Below are 17,635 nucleotides of genomic sequence, written 5' to 3' on the forward strand. Positions count from 1 at the left end.
AAAAGAATAAAATATCTAGGAATAAACCTACCTAAGGAGACAAAAGACTTGTATGCAGAAAACTATAAGACACTAATGAAAGAAATTAAAGATGATACAAATAGGTGGAGAAATATACCATGTTCTTGGATTGGAAGAATCAACATTGTGAACATGACTCTACTACCCAAAGCAATCTACAGATTCAATGCTATCCCTATCACATTACCACTGGCATTTTTTACAGAACTAGAACAAAAAATTTCACAGTTTGTATGGAAACACAAAAGACCCCGAATAGCCAAAGCAATCTTGAGAATGAAAAATGGAGCTGGAGGAATCAGGCTCCCTGACTTCAGACTATACTACAAGGCTACAGTAATCAAGACAGTATGGTACTGGCACAAAAACAGAAATATAGATCAATGGAACAGGATAGAGAGCCCAGAGATAAACCCACACACATATGGTCACCTTATCTTTGATAAAGGAGGGAAGGATATACAGTGGAGAAAAGACAGCCTCTTCAATAAGTGGTGCTGGGAAAACTGGACAGCTACATGTAAAAGTATGAAATTAAAACACTCCCTAACACCACACACAAAAATAAACTCAAAATGGGTTAAAGACCTAAATGTAAGGCCAGACACTATCAAACTCTTAGAGGAAAACATAGGCAGAACACTCTGTGACATAAATTACAGCAAGATCCTTTTTGACCCATCTCCTAGAGAAATGGAAATAAAATCAAAAATAAACAAATGGGATCTAATGAAACTTAAAAGCTTTTGCACAGCAAAGGATACCATAAACAAGACCAAAAGACAACCCTCAGAATGGGAGAAAATATTTGCAAATGAAGCAACTGACAAAGGATTAATCTCCAAAATTTATAAGCAACTCATGCAGCTCAATAACAAAAAAACAAACAACCCAATCCAAAAATGGGCAGAAGAACTAAATAGACATTTCTTGAAAGAAGATATACAGATTGCCAACAAACACAAAAACACATGAATGCTCAACATCATTAATCATTAGAGAAATGCAAATCAAAACTACAATGAGACATCATCTCACACCAGTCAGATTGGCCATCATCAAAAACTCTAGAAACAATAAATGCTGGAGAGGGTGTGGAGAAAAGGGAACACTCTTGCACTGTTGGTGGGAATGTAAAATGATACAGCCACTATGGAGAACAGTATGGAGGTTCCTTAAAAAACTACAAATAGAACTACCATATGACCCAGCAATCCCACTACTGGGCATATACCCTGAGAAAACCATAATTCAAAAAGTCATGTACCAAAATGTTTATTGCAGCTCTATTTACGATAGCCAGGACATGGAAGCAACCTAAGTGTCCATCAACAGATGAATGGATAAGGAAGATGTGGCACATATATACAATGGAATATTACTCAGCCATAAAAAGAAATGAAACTGAGTTATTTGTAATGAGGTGGATAGACCTGGAGTCTGTCATACAGAAGTAAGTCAGAAGGATAAAAACAAATACCATATGCTAACACATATATATGGAATCTAAAACAAAAAAATGTCATGAAGAGATTAGTGGTAGGATGGGAATAAAACAGACCTACTAGAGCATGGACTTGAGGATATGGGGAGGGGGAAGGGTAAGCTGTGACGATGTGAGAGAGTGACAGGGACATATACACACTACCAAATGTAAATTAGATAGCTAGTGGGAAGCTGCAGCATAGCACAGGGAGTTCACCTCTGTGCCTTGTGACCACCTAGAGGCGTGGGATAGGGAGCGTGGGAGAGAGGGTGACACAAGAGGGAAGAGTTATGGGAACATATGTATATGTATAACTGATTCACTTTGTTGTAAAGGAGAAACTAACACACTATTGTAAAACAGTTATACTCAAAGATGTTAAAAAAAAAATAAAGACATTGACTAAAGATTTAGTTTTGTGGAACTTTTAGGGGCTGAAGACATAACAGCAAAATACATATATTATTGTCTCAGTAGAAAAATGGACTTCATACACTGACCTAAAGATTATACTTGTAACCTATTGGATATAATGTAGCCAGACTGATTTTCACATTTACCTACAAGTACCTATCTCTATTTGAAAAGATAAATAGGAATTATTAGTATATAGTGTTTTGAATATTTCAGAACTTAGTTAATACATATCTAGTGCAATAATGATGGTATAAACAACTAATTTCTCACTAACTCTGATTAATATAAGGGTGGAAGTAGTAGTAGTGTGCATTAATGATACATATACTTTATGTAATTTATATTTTTTAAATGTTTAAGGCCTGTTAAGTAACTCAGAATTGGCTGACAAAGCATTGTAAAAGCAAGGATCTTAGGGAGCAACTTTAATGGAAATGAGGGATATGTAATTAGCATATCAAATGTACTTAAATTATACCTTCTAGCATGTTTGAAAAACTTTTTTTTCCCCCTTAAGAGTAATAAATAATTACTGAGAATTTTTTGAACTCTTAATAAGCTTACTAATATTTTTTGCACACAATTCTAACCAAGTCATTATCAAATCCAAATGAATGGAGCTTATTAGATGAATGAAGTTTTTGTTGTACATTTTTCTTTCAAGAGGTGAGAAGGCATTTAAAAATAATAAAATTCAACTTCGTAAATATCAAACTTATCTAACAATACAGGAGAAAAATAATGATTGGAAAGCAAGTACAAGATCTTTTATAGTGACTAACCAAATCCTGAAATATTCCTGTGCAAAGGACTTTTAGAAGTACTAGCAGTGTGACTGTATCGAATAAGTATGATTATAGTATACACACATACACAAAAATTATAATTATACATTATTATGCAATAATCATACATTAATAATTTTACAATAGTTAATGATTACATATGTTACGTATTACTATATGTATACTCAATATTTACAATTTAAAAATTGAGACACTTATATGAAAAAATTGAAATTACTTTAATAAAATTGTGTGTGTGTGTTAGAATTGGAAGAGACCTGAGAAATCATATACAATATTAAATTTTAGCAAAATGGCTTGAAATATTTGTAGCTTATATAATATTTAGGAGCTACTTGTTGAAAATTTTTAAGAAAACTTTAAAATAAATATTTAAAAGGAAAAGAAATGATCTTAAATGTTCATCAGTAGGAGAATGGGTAAATAGAAGGTCTGTTCATTTGTTGGAACAATATAGAGTTATCAAAAGCAATGAACTAGGTCTGTATATCAATGTAGATGGCAAAACAATGCTGAATAAAGTAAGGAAGATGCTGAATAATGTATACAGTTTGACACCATGTATGTATATTAAAATATTTAGGCTTACGGATATTTCTATATAGGTGTATAAAATTTAAAAAGTGCACTGAAATACATACTCCAAATGCATGATAATAGGGGAGGGGAAAAGTAATAGGACTTAGAGTTTGGCTTAAAGGGGACTTTAACTGTAGTGTTTTATTCCTTTAAAAAAGGAAAGGTAAGCAAATGTGACAAGATTGACACTTGTTCTGGGTGGTAGAATCATGGATGTTTGTTATATTCTTGGTACTTTATTGTATTTTTAAAATCCATTTTTTCCCTCAAGAAAGATCTATTATTTTTTAGGAGAATTTGGAACTTTGTGATTACAAGACTAGTTTCTATATAACTAAGAATCCCCAAAAGTTGTTGAAATCCTTTCAGTGGGAATATGAAATGGTCTAGGTACTTTATTTTACCTTTGCTGCTAATGTCCTTGAGTTTAGGGATTTCCAAAAAACTTAAGAAAAATTGACAGAATCTATATCAAAATATCATTATATGTCTTTGAGTGGTGAGATTATGGTTCAGATTTTTACTTATTAATATAATTTTTAAGTTTATTAATTTTTTCTCACTAATAATATACTACTTTTTAAAGTAAATAAAATAATAAATGCTTTTGTAGAAAAACCAGAACAAACGAAAACAAAGGAAAGCAATCCGAATGAAATAGTGCCATGTACTCTAGTGATCAGGAAGAATACATTTTTCAGGTCTTAGCTGTTAAGGTAGAAGTGGAGCATCTAAGCATCCTGTCTCTTTGACACTGCTATAAATCTGAGAGCCTCTCTGAACTCCAAGTGGGTTTATGGAGCTTAGTAATTGGGGTCTTTAATGGAACATGGGTAGTAATTCGTTGACTGGTTCATGATGTTTTTGACGGTAAACTGAATGAGTCTCCATTTGTGAAAGAACCTAACAGTTTTTTATTATTGATATAAAAATTCCTTGGATAGGAAATTTTTATGAAACAATAATCTGGAAACCAGAGGATTGGCAACACCTGAAAGGATAAAAGAAGGGGAATTCGGTGGTAAGAGAAAAAAATGTAGGAGAGACTGAAATTAAATCTTAAACATGAAATTGGTAAAAGATTGTTTTCAATTATAATGAGAAAATATTGTAGACTTTAAAATGAAGAAACAATGTTAATCTTGTAAATTATAGAGGTAGAACACAATCTTTGTTTTGGTCTATTTTGTGTTTATGTATTTGCTTTGCATTTAGGGGTTGTATTAAGTGAAAGTACTAACTTTTACCTATATTGTACTCCAACCAAACTAAGTATTTGTATATCTTAGAAATGCTAGTATTTTGAATTTTTTCATTTTGAGTTTTTTCTTCCCTTAGGCAGAATTGTAAATTAAATTGTAATTCTTTACAGGTGATCTAGTGCAAATGAGCGTGTGTTTGCATGTATTTTACTTCTTGACTTCATATTAGAAAAGCAACGCCGTTCTTTCTTCCTATGTGTCTCCTCTACTCCTCATACAGAATACTTCACTTCTGACACTTCTGGTCATCACATGTATGTGAGGTTTTTCCCCACACCAAGCAATTCTCTGCAACACCAGCTGGATGTCTTACTTCAGTTCTCACACTGTCTGTCTGGAGATGGTATCAGATCCCACACATTAAGGGTTCAGCCCCACAAGACTGCTCCCACCCCACTTCATATGCCAATCACAAGTAGTAGGTGGGTCCTCAGGTTACGCACAACTTCTGTCTGACTTGGACTTGGCTACAAATCAGAGGTTCTCACGACCTTCTCCTCATGTTTGATTAAATTGCTATAGTGGCTCACAAAACTCAGGGAAACACTTATGTTTACCAGTTTATTAAAGGATATGATAAAGGATACAGATGAACAGCCAGATGAAGAAATACGTAGGGCAAGGTCTGGGAAGGTCCCCAGCACAGGAACTTCTGTCCCCATGGAATTGGGGTGCTTCACCTTCCCTGTGTGGATGTGTTCACCAACTTGGAGGCCCTCTGAACCCTATAGTATTGTGATTTTATGGAGGCTTCATCATGTAGGCAAAATGGATCATTAACTCCATTTTCAGCCCTTTTGCCTTCTCAAGAGAATGGGGAGTAGGGGAGCTTGGGGGATGGGGCTGAAAATTCCAAGCTTCTAATCATGGCTTGTTCTTTCTGGTGAGCAGCTCTCTTCAGAAGCCATCCAGAAGCCTGCCCAAATTTGCCTCACTAGAACAAAAGACACTTCTATCACCCAGAAAACTACAAGGGTTTCAGGAGCCCTGTGTCAGGAGCCAGCACCAGAGACCACTATATATGTTTTTCTATTATCTCACAGACTTAGAAAAACAAAACAAAACATTGTGAGAGACTAAAAATATTACGAACTGTATTATCACAGTGAATGTTTATATTGATGTTGTATGTACTTGGAAATGGAAAAGCAAAACTATACAAATAGTGTATCCTGGCTTAGAATCTGACCTTTAAATTTTCATTTGAAAAGAAATCAGAGTATTGCTGTTATAACACATACATTATGGTCTTAGTTGTACAGAATAAACAAGACTTTCTTGAACAGGTTTGAAATAATTGTTTGACATTTTCCAGGAAAATCAGATGCATGTGCCAAATGTAGATTGCTGGCAACTTGTTCTCCTTTTACACAGATAAAGGCCACCAGGAAGTCTTTTGAAATTCTACAGTAGCTTGTAATGGGATCTGTGGAACTTGATATTTAACTTTATAACTGTTACTTTCAGTTAATATAAGACCTTGAACAAGTCATCTAACTTCTCTGTTCACTATTTTCTTTATTTTAAAATGAAGATATTGTACTAGATGATTTCTAAAGCATCTTCCACTTCTAAAATGCTATAATTTTATTTCACATTAGGATTCTTCTGCTAATGCAGATTTATAAAAATGAGATAGTTGGTTGATAAAGTGGTTGTGGCATTTTACATTCCCACTAGCAAAGCTGAGAGTTCTATTTGCTCTAAATCCTCTTAAACACTTGGTAGCATCAAATTTTTAAGATTTCAGCTATTCTAATAGGTATATAATGTTATCTCATTGTGGCTTTAATTTGTATTTTTCTAATGACTGTGATGTTGAACATCTTTTCATGTGCATATTAGCCATTCATTTATCTTTTTTTGGTGAAATATCTATAGAAATCTTTTGTCCATTTTAATTTGGGTTGTTTGTCTTCTACTCATTGTGTTGTAAGAGTTCTGTATACATTCTAGATACAAGACCGTGGTCAGATTTTTGTGTTGAGAATATTTTCTCCCATGATGTGGTTTGCCTTTCATTATTATTATTATTATTATTATATATATTTTTTTGTGGTACGCAGGCCTCTCACTGTTGTGGCCTCTCCCATTGCGGAGCACAGGCTCAGCAGCCATGGCTTACAGGCCCAGCAGCTCCACGGCATGTGGGATCTTCCCGGACCAGGGCAGGAACCTGTGTCCGCTGCATCGGCAGGCAGATTCTCAACCACTGCGCCACCAGGGAAGCCCCAGCCTTTCATTATTTTTACAGTGTCTTTGGAAGAGTAGATTTAAATTTTGATGATGTCCAATTTTTCCATATTTTTCTTTTATGGTTTGTGCTTTTTGTATCCTAAGAAATCTTGGCCTATTTTTATGTGGCTGTGATTTTCTCCTATGTTTTCTTCCTGAATATTTATAGTTATAGCTTTATAAAAAATAAATTTATTTATTTAATTTATTTTTGGCTGTGTTGGGTCTTTGTTGCTGTGCGTGGGCTTTCTCTAGTTGCAGAGAGCAGGGGCTACTCATTGCGGTGGCTTCTCTTGTTGCGGAGCACGGTCTCTAGGCGCGTGGGCTCAGTAGTTGTGGCACCATGGCGCACGGGCTCTAGAATGCAGGCTCAGTATTTGTGTGTTGCACAGGCTTAGTTGCTCCGTGGCATGTGGGATCTTCCCAGAGCAGGGCTCGAACCCGTGTCCCCTGCATTGGCAGGCGGATTCATAATCACTGCACCACCAGCTAAGTCCCTGTTCTGGACTTCATTCTATCCCATTGACCTATTCTTCTGTCCTTATGTCAATATCAGTCTTAATTACTAGGGCTTTATAGTAAGTCTGGAATTTCAGTAGTTTAACTCCTTCCACTTTATTCTTCCTTTTCAAAATTGTTTTGCTGGTCTAGGTCCTTTGTACCTTCCTATAAATTTTAAAATCATTTTCTACCAAAAAAAACCTTCAGAGATTTTGTTTGAGATTGAATCTTTAGATGAATTTGAAGCAAAGGATGTTACCTGGGGTGGAGAGGCAGTTGACTGATCATGCACACTACATTAAGTCCTTCCTTGAAGGAGGATCTTAGTGGAGCATCTCCAAGTTTACAGAGTTACAGTGGTTGATAGTGTTGTTCAAATCTTCTGTATTCTTACTGGGTTTTGTGTGTGTGGATATTCTATCAATTACTGGGAAAGGTGGTTAAAATCTCACATTCTGACTGGATTTACCTGTTTTTCCTTTTAGTTCTGTCAGTTTTTGCTTTATGTACTTTGAAGCTATGTTATTAGCACATATACATTTATAATGGTTTTATCTTCCTGATGTGTTGATTCTTTTATCATTACAAAGTATCCTTTAATTCTAAAAATAATTCTTATGTATTCTGTTTCGCCTGCTATTAATCTAACCCCTCCAACTTTCTCATAGTTATTTTCCTCATGGCTTTTATCATTTTCCATCCTTTTACTTTTTAACATATTTGTATCTTCATATTTAAAGTGAGTCTCTTAGAGTTAATATTAAATTGCTTTAGGAAAAATACAGAAACTTTGCTACTTTTATTATTGGGGGAAGCCAGGTGGAGGGTACCTGAGAACTCCTGTACTATTTTTTTCAGCTATTTATAAGTCTAAAATTATTTCAAGAATGTTTATAATTGCCTGTTGATTGGCGTATTTTTGTAGTAACTTCTCTAAAATTCTTGTCTGATAATTCCAACATCTGTATCAACTATGTGTTGTTGTTTGTTGATTTGTCCTTATTCATCATAGTTGAGATTTTTTCTTCCTGTCTTTTGGAATGATGAGTATACTCATTTTGGATTGTATCCTGGACGTTTTGAGTGTTATGAGACCTTGGTTCCTACTTAAATCGTCTATATTAGTAGGCAGCCACTGGAGAGGGAGGAATGGTGCTGCGTCTTCGCTGACATTCACCTTATATAGGGCAGGAATGGTTGGTAGGGCTCTGCCCCCATAGTCTTTGTGGCTGCATCCTGGTGGGGGATGGGAGGGCCACCACCTCTGTTGTCATTTGTGCAGGGTTGGGATGGTCAGCAAGGCTCTGCCCCACAGATTATACAGCATTCATTTGGGAGGGTTGCATCCTTCAGGGCTGCTGTCTTCCCAGTCCTTTGGTTGGAGACAGTGGGTTTTTTCTTATGGCTTTTTTGTTGTTGACCTACACCTGTTGGTGGTTCCAGGTTGTAAACTGCTGTCACACCCAGGGTGAGATACATGAATGGCAAAAAATCTCAAGATTTTTAAATCACTCAAGATTTGCAGTCTCTAGCCAGTTTGTTTTATTTTTGTCAACTTTTCAGAGTCTCCTTGTAGTTCCTTTGTCTTTGGGCCAAGGTTTATAGTTGTAATTAGCAGGAAGAATAGGATGGAATGCACTTAATTTATCTTGTTTGGAACCAGACATCTCTTACTGGTTTTTAAAATATTTATAATTTCTGTATTTTCTAACTGTTTATTTGCCCTGTGTATTTTGTTTTTCAGGCAAATGAAGATAAAACAATGTCAGCCAACCTAAAATACCTTTCCTTGGGAATTTTGGTCTTTCAGACTACCAGTCTGGTTCTAACGATGCGTTATTCTAGGACTTTAAAAGAGGAGGGGCCTCGTTATCTGTCATCTACAGCCGTGGTTGTTGCTGAACTTTTGAAGATAATGGCCTGCATTTTATTAGTCTACAAAGACAGCAGTAGGTATCTAGGTCTTTTAAGTCATTGCAATTTATTTAATTATTTTGGAGTTATTCACATATTATATATATATATAGTATATATGTATAGGTACCTATATATATGACATATATATATAGGTAACTACACATTTGAACACTTGCATTATTTAAGAACATTTCAATTTTCATTTTATTAAGATGCTTTTAGTCTAGTAATAAAGGTATTGTATTCTTATCTATGTTATGATTCATGTCCTCTGGTTAATGCTATAAATATGAAACAAAGTTTCTTGCATTTATAATAATTTGAGAATAAGTAATTTAGAGGAGTAATAATTTTTTACAAAAGTCAAGGCTTTTTTATTTGCTGCATGATTAGTCCAGCAGTGACTAATTTGATATAGTTTTTTTTTTTGTTTTGGTTTTGGTTTTTTTTTTGCGGTATGCGGGCCCTCTCACTGCTGTGGCCTCTCCCGTTGCGGAGCACAGGCTCAGCGGCCATGGCTCACGGGCCTAGCAGCTCCGTGGCATGTGGGATCTTCCCGGACCAGGGCACAAACCTGCGTCCCCTGCATCGGCAGGCGGACTCTCAACCACTGCGCCACCAGGGAAGCCCTGATATAGTTTTTTTTTTTTTTTTAAATCTTTATTGAGGGAATTCCCTGGTGGTCCAGTGGTTAGGGCTCCATGTGGTTAGATTATTTGGGAGTACATTAAAATGAAAAACAGACTTTTTCATGTTTCTATATATCAAACCAAATGAGAAGACAAGCAACAGATTGAAAGAAGATATTTATATCACAGGTAATCACTAATAATTAATATCTAGAATGAAAAAAGAAGTCCCACATCTCAATAAGAAAAAGATAAGAAACTCAACGAAAAAAGGGACAAAAGATATAAATAGGCAACTCACAGAAGAGAAAACCTGGGTGGCCAATCAATGTATAAAAAGATGTTCAACCTCTAGAAATCAGAGAAATCAAATTAAAGCCACAAGACTCAATTCCACTACCCTCATACTGCTAATGAGAAAAATATGTGACAGCATTAATTATTTAAAAATTTAATTTTAAAGATGAGCTAATATTTTACATTTTTTCTGCTAAAACTAAAATCATCTTTTGGTAATTTCTGTTTTACTTACATAATTTTTTTTACCATTATTTTAGTCAGGAAAGGCTGAATATCAAGTAGCATTCTTTAGTTATTTATGTTTTGGAAACTAACACAACATTGTAAATCAACTATACTCCAATAAAAATTAATTTTAAAAAAGGTATTTTCATTTAAAAAGTTTTCATAGGGCTTCTCTGGTGGCGCAGTGGTTGAGAATCCGCCTGCCGATGCAGGGGACACGGCTTAGTGCCCCGGTCCGGGAAGATCCCACATGCCGCGGAGCAACTGGGCCCGTGAGCCACGGCCACTGAGCCTGTGCGCCCGGAGCCTGTGCTCCGCAACGGGAGAGACCACAACAGTGAGAGGCCCGCGTACCACACACACAAAAAATAATAAAATAAATAAAAATTTAAAAAAATAAAAGTTTTCATAAAGTTTGCAAGTTTTATGTTGGGAGAGAAAATCATCTGTGAAGTGTATATTGGTAAAGTGGCAGGGTTCCTTAGAATTTCTCCTATCTTTGGGGGTTTATATATCTCTTAAAGTTCTTTGGACATTTTTTTGTGATTGATACTGTGGGTTGGCTAGCTCAGAGTCCATTTTTAACACCTTTCTCCCTTTCTTATCTCTAATGTGGAGAATATAAAAGAAAAGAATTGATTTTCCAGCTCCCTTGCATCAAGGGGTAGTTATGCAACACACAGTCTTGGTCAGTGAGAGGGAAGAAGATGCCTGCTAGGCCACTATTTCCTCCTCCTCTTTCTTCCTTCTGGAAAGAAGAACCAGAGGTGCATCAGTAAGTTGGTAATCTGTTGCAAAAAATCACGTAGACAATACATGAAAAGCATGAAAATAAAAAGCCAATATATATACAGAGAGAGCTAGGTCCCTGATGTCATCACAGAGCTGCTGTAGCAGCTTTTGACCTGGACTCATGACATGTGAGACAAATCCCTATGGGTTTGAGCCACTGTTGGTGGGTTTTCTGTTGTTTGAGCCAAACCCACTTCCTGATATCCTTCTTTTTATGATTAAAGTCTTCATAATTATTAATTGGCATTAATGGCTAATGATAAAATACATTATAAAATACAAGTTATCAGTATTATAATATTGCTATGATAAAGTAAGAATACTTGGTTGACAAATTAATACTTTGAGGTTTTGGTTATCAAAAATACATGTGTATATATAATCAATTTATTTATTTCCCAATGAAAGATATATATATATAAAGATAATGCTCTTAATATGCTACCTTATAATATTTAATATTTGAAATATTAGCATCATTAAAGGTATAGGTATACCTTATTTTATTGCAGATATTGTGTTTTTTACAAATTTAAGATTTGTGGCAACCCTCCATTGTCAGATGATGGTGAGTATTTTTTAGCAATAAAGTATTTTTTAATTAAGGTATGCACATTGTGTTTTTTTTAGACATAATCTTATTGCACAGTTAACAGACTACAGTAAAGTGTAAACATAATTTTTATATGCACTGAGAAACCAAAAAAATTCTTGTGACTCACTTTATTGGGATATTCACTTTATGGCAGTGGTCTGGAAATGAACCTGCAATATCTCTGAGGTATGTCTGTATATTTTAGGCCTAAAAGGATCTTAACATGTAGCCAAATTTCCATTTTTTACAGGTGAAAGAAACTGAGGACTTGAGAGAGAGTATGTAACTTATTTGGAGTTACTTAATTACTGATTTTGCCCATTTCATGTTTTTTCTAGAATGTAGTCTAAGAGCACTGAATCGAATACTACATGATGAAATTCTTAATAAACCTATGGAAACACTTAAACTTGCTATTCCATCAGGGATATACACCCTTCAGAATAATTTACTTTATGTGGCACTGTCAAATCTAGATGCAGCTACTTATCAGGTATTTAAAATACATTTCTAGTAGTGTTTCTAAGAAAGAAAGAAACAAACAATAATATTAGCTGTTTTGTTTTTCAGGTCACATACCAGTTGAAAATTCTTACGACTGCATTATTTTCTGTGTCAATGCTTAGTAAAAAATTAGGTGTGTACCAGTGGCTCTCCCTAGTAATTTTGATGACAGGAGTTGCTTTTGTACAGGTAACTATTCAAGATAAGTATAACTCTTACTTTTATCACAGTTTCAGAACCTCATTTTGGAAAATACGGTTCTGTTATTTGTTGAAGAAAATTAATGCTTATTCTTACAACTGACATTTTTTGAGGGCTTCCTTAGAGCAAGATACTACATTGGAACTGTAAATGACACGAAGTAAAATCAAATTATCTGACGTAAATAATTGAACAGTCTATTTAGGGAAATAAGACACTGTGTGTAAAACAAAGCTGATTTTTACTGAGTATCTGGACATTTGAGATCAACCACTCCCTGTTGTCTCTCAGCTTCCCTGATACCACTCGCTCCTGCTTCTTTTCACATCTTTCTAATGATTCCTTATTGGTTTCCTTCCTGGGGTCCTCTTCCTTGATATTCCCATTAGATAGGCTTGTTATTTCTCGTAAATTATTTCCTTATTTTTGGAGATTTCATTCTTTCTGAAGGTTTTTATTAACACATATGCTGATAGCTTCTTGGTCTGTGTCATCAGCTCTGGTTATCACCTCTAGTTTCAGATTTATATATCTAAAAGCACATTGGACATCTTTGTTTGGTTGTTCAATAGGCCTTATAAACTCATTGTATCCAAAGCTACACTTTACCTTTTCCCCACCAAACCTGTTCTTTATTTCTGTTTTCTCCAGTCATGATTTACTTAGACTGAGAGTTGTCCTAGACTCTTCCTTTAGCCTGTACATCCAGTCAATCACTAAGACTTTCTGATTCTACTTTCTAATACTTGTTGATTCTGTCCTTGTCTGTCTCTACTAACACTTCCCCATTTCATGCCTTCTTTGTGTCTCATGTAATCTTTTACCTCCTAATTGATTTTTTTTTTTTAAACTTCTGTCTTACAATTCAGCCTCCACTTAGTCACCACTGTGGTCTATCTAAAAGAAATCCAATCATGTCAATCTCCTGCCGTCCAAAGCCCCCTCCCCTACAATCACTTTCCTCAGAGTGTGGTATGTATATTTTGAATAAATATTTTTAATAGTTATTTAAGTGGTTATTAGAAAAATATAATTGGCATATCAAACCCTTATTTTCATAGATCCTGCTTAAGGTAAGGTAAAGTCGGTATTCAGTTTTTAAAAGTGAGGTATTTTAGGGCTTCCCTGGTGGCGCAGTGGTTGAGAGTCCGCCTGCCGATGCAGGGGACACGGGTTCGTGCCCCGGTCCGGGAAGATCCCACATGCCGCGGAGCAGCTGGGCCCATGAGCCATGGCCGCTGGGCCTGCACGTCCGGAGCCTGTGCTCCTCAATGGGAGAGGCCCGCGTACCGCAAAAAAAAAAAAAAAAAGTGAGGTATTTTAAATTAAAATATCAAGTAGTAGTTTAGGGAGAACATACATTTGACAAAAACCATGAAGATGATAGGGAAATAAATGAAGTTTTAGGAACACTGATCTACAGAATAAAGCTGAGAATGGTTAGCATGAAATGGACCTTCCATAATGAAACAACAGCTCCATACTCATTTTTGCTGCTCCAACACTTCACACTCTGAATTTCTACAACTGTACTGCTTGTGGAGGCAATTTTATGCATCTGTGCGTTTATTATACTTGTTCTCTTTTTTAGGGTATTTTTGAAATTATAAATTATAACAGTAATATCACTATGGGAAAAAAAAAATGATTCTAAGTTTTTCTTTCAAAAGCTCTTCTCTGCAATCCCCAAGAATGGTATTGGTTGCATTTTTACCTTAAGGTCTAAAAGTGGACTCTATGTATTTTGTAAAATATTATGGGAATTAAACTTCAATTTTGTTTTTCTTTCTGTTCAGTGGCCCTCAGATTCTCAAGAGCTTAATTCTAAGGAACTTTCAGCTGGCTCACAATTCGTAGGCCTCATGGCAGTTCTCACAGCATGTTTTTCAAGTGGCTTTGCTGGGGTTTACTTTGAGAAAATCTTAAAAGAAACCAAACAATCAGTGTGGATAAGAAACATTCAACTTGGTAAGTTTTAAATGTTTTCTAATATTATTTTTAAAGGATTATATTGTTATGTTTAAAGATTTCTATGTTTTTCTGTTTTTTTTTTAAATTTTTTGGCCACACCACACAGCATGTGGGATCTTAGTTCCCCAACCAGGGATTGACCCTGTGTCCCCTGCATTGGGAGCACAGCGTCTTAACCACTGGACCCCCAGGGAAGACCTATGTATCTTTAATTAAATAAACCTTTTATAAAAGCTGCTATTGATGCAAATATCTGTCAGGGTTTTTGCCTTTTGAAAAAAACTGTATTTTAAGTGAATGTCTTTTATTCAAGAATATGGAATTTTGGGTCTGTGCTTATAAGAGTGTATGAAGCCTGTTTCTGTCCTCACCATTTGGAGCCTTTGTCTTTGGTTGCTATGTTTTCCACAGCTGTTGCAAATAACTTACATATTTTCCTCCTAGAAAAAGAGATTAAGATAGCAAATTTAATTTTATGATACAGTGTTATCAGCTACAGTCACGATGTTGTATATCAAATCACCACAATGTACACTTCAAATGTCTTAGAATTCTACTTATCAATTATACCTCAATAAAGCTGAAAAAATAGATACTTAAATGGAGGAAGTTTGAAATGAAGAAATTTTTGTCTCTTTAAAATCTTACTATGCTTTTTTATTTCAAATTGTTACATTTTAGCTTTTAAATACTACAGCATTTTTCTAACTGAAGGTGAATAGTTTAAAAGAAAAAAGAGATTGAGAGATTGCCTTTGAATAGATATTTAAACTATTTGTATACAGTACTGTAACATTTAACTCCTCATACAAAGATTTCAGAATTTAGTATTCTTGTCAAATTCATTTTGGAAGATGCTACATGTGAGAAGCAGCTCAATTGCAAATCAACATGTTCTGTTTTAAGCCTCTGTCCCTGTGACTTTGGAGCTCATCTTTGAAACCATTGTTTTTTTCTTTGAAGGCACTGTGTTGTTCTTCACATCAGCTTAATAGCTATACCATGTTTCATGATAGTTGTAACAGGCCCTTCCAGGCCCTATACAGTGAATTGTCTGTAATCCTAATGGCCTGTATTTTAAGACAAACCTTCAAAATTTGATTGAAGTCCATCCTTTCAGCTGTTTTCACATAATATGATAACAAACAGACTGAACCTTCATTTTATCACGTAGTATTTATTTGTTTATCTGCAAAATTTGTAGAAATGTATCATGTTTTTTTTTTTTAAGAACTTCAAGGTAAATATTTTTGAAAACAAAATTAAATTAGCTTCCCTTTGTTCAGTTTGTCTAGAAGGCAAGTTCAGACTTGAAAAGCATTCACCATTTCAGAAAGAGTATATCTATAGCATAGTGGTTAAGAACTCTTGGTTTGGTAGTCTGACCACTCAAATCCTGATTTTATTACCTACCACGTGTGTGGCATTACAGAACTTACTTAACCTTCCTCTCTGCTTCCTCATCTATAAAATATACTTAATTATGGTACTTATTTCATAGTTGCTATGAGGATTAAATGAGATAATACATGTAAAGTGTTTAGAATAAAGTGCCTTGTGCTTTATTAGTGCCTAAGCACTTATGTCAGCTATTTACATTAATATGCAAATATCAGAAAAGAAAGGAATATTCAGGTTTGTATGAGTTACCCCAAAGTTTCTTGATTATAAGATACAAAGGAAAGGTCAGAATTAATGATTCTGTAGTATTTCATGGATTTTGTATTCTTTGGTTTGACCTCATAACACAATCTAATGGTAATGGTAATAACTCAAAGTTTTGAAAAGGATACATAAATAAGTTATAGAATTCGAGATTACAAAAACAAAACAATGTATAGAAGTTTTCAAACATCAGCGGTCAAACATTAGCTAATTGATAAGATCCAACATTAGCCACAGAATGGAGAAACAGGAACTCTTGTTACCTAAGGTTGCTAGTACAGTCTTCCCTTGGTATCTGTGGGGGATTGGTTCCAGGACTGCCGTGGATGATCAAGTCCCTTGTATAAAATGGTGTATAGTGTTTGCATATAACTTATGCAGTCTTCTCATACACACTGAATCATCTCTAGATTATTCATAATACCTAAGACAGTGTAAATACTTTGTAAATAAGTTGCTGTGCCAGCAAATTCAAGTTTTGTTTTTTGGAACTTTCTGGAATTTTTTTTTTTTTTTTACATTTTTCATTCATGGATGGTTGAATCTTTGGATGCAAAACCTGCGAATATGGAGGGCCAACTGGAAGACTGATGTAACCTTATTGATCTCAATTTGGGAATATATAACAAAATTTTAAATAAATTATAGCTTTAATGTAAAAATTCCATGTCTGGATAAGAATTTATCCTACAGTTATAAATATTTATACAAGAGCACAAAGATAAATGTCCAAGTTTATTCATTTCAGCATTGGTTACAATTGTAAAAAATAGAAAACATTTAGAATACTGGTTAAATAAATTATCAATATGATTAAATGGATCATAGACTTCAAAACCACTCTGCCTGGATTAAAATCTTGAATCCATCACTAACCAGCAGCATGAGTTTGGGCAAGTTTATTTAACCTCTCTTTGCTTCAGTTTCTTCATCTGTAAAACGAGCTAGAAGTGTCCACCTCATAGGGTTGTTATGAGTTAACATACTTAAAGCACTTAGTACATTTCGTTGCATGTGGCATTATATGTGTATTTCATACTGTTATTGTCCGTAGGATGCAATATTATGCAACTGATAGAAAGAATGCAGTAGATCTGTACATACTGACATGTGTGTACTCTTCTGTACTCTACATTTTTTTGTAATTATCAAGTGTTATTTTTATAATTAAAAAAGAAATGAATAATACCCTTGGAAGTGTTTATTTTTGTGATTTTGTATTATGCCAGTATTATTTTCATGTTCTAAATTAGACATATTAAAATGATAGAGTTGGCATAAATAAAACTTTAGAAAGAACATTTCACATCCCTTTTAGTTCTTTTTCACCGTGGAATACTTTGAGTAGTTGTGGCTTTATAAAAAACTTGCTTTACCCTGCACTCTTTGCATATCTTACCACAGACTGCCCCAAAGAGATGACCCCTGTAGTATCCATTTCTTTATTCATAGTTTAGGATTGCTCCAGGAAACCTTAGATCCAGTAGTCATGTGATAAGCTCTGTGGTAGAAGTAAGGGATTCAGCAGT

At 34.8% G+C, this 17,635-nt stretch overlaps 1 protein-coding gene across 3 annotated transcripts in view; it reads left to right on the forward strand.

The window, feature by feature from the left end:
• Positions 1–17,635, forward strand: part of SLC35A3 (solute carrier family 35 member A3) — a 50,179-nt gene that overhangs the window by 18,196 nt on the left and 14,348 nt on the right. For 2 of the 3 annotated variants that reach the window (XM_059077684.2, XM_067040551.1), the window contains exons 2-5: positions 9,052–9,256; positions 12,104–12,258; positions 12,336–12,458; positions 14,267–14,438. In XM_059077684.2, the coding sequence (XP_058933667.1) occupies positions 9,052–9,256; positions 12,104–12,258; positions 12,336–12,458; positions 14,267–14,438 (655 nt within the window). Of the gene's footprint in view, positions 1–4,918; positions 4,994–9,051; positions 9,257–12,103; positions 12,259–12,335; positions 12,459–14,266; positions 14,439–17,635 lie in introns of those variants that run through there. The other variant, XM_067040547.1, reaches the window with a different exon arrangement.

This window comes from Kogia breviceps, chromosome 1, assembly GCF_026419965.1.
Source record: "Kogia breviceps isolate mKogBre1 chromosome 1, mKogBre1 haplotype 1, whole genome shotgun sequence".
Lineage (NCBI taxonomy): Eukaryota > Metazoa > Chordata > Mammalia > Artiodactyla > Physeteridae > Kogia > Kogia breviceps.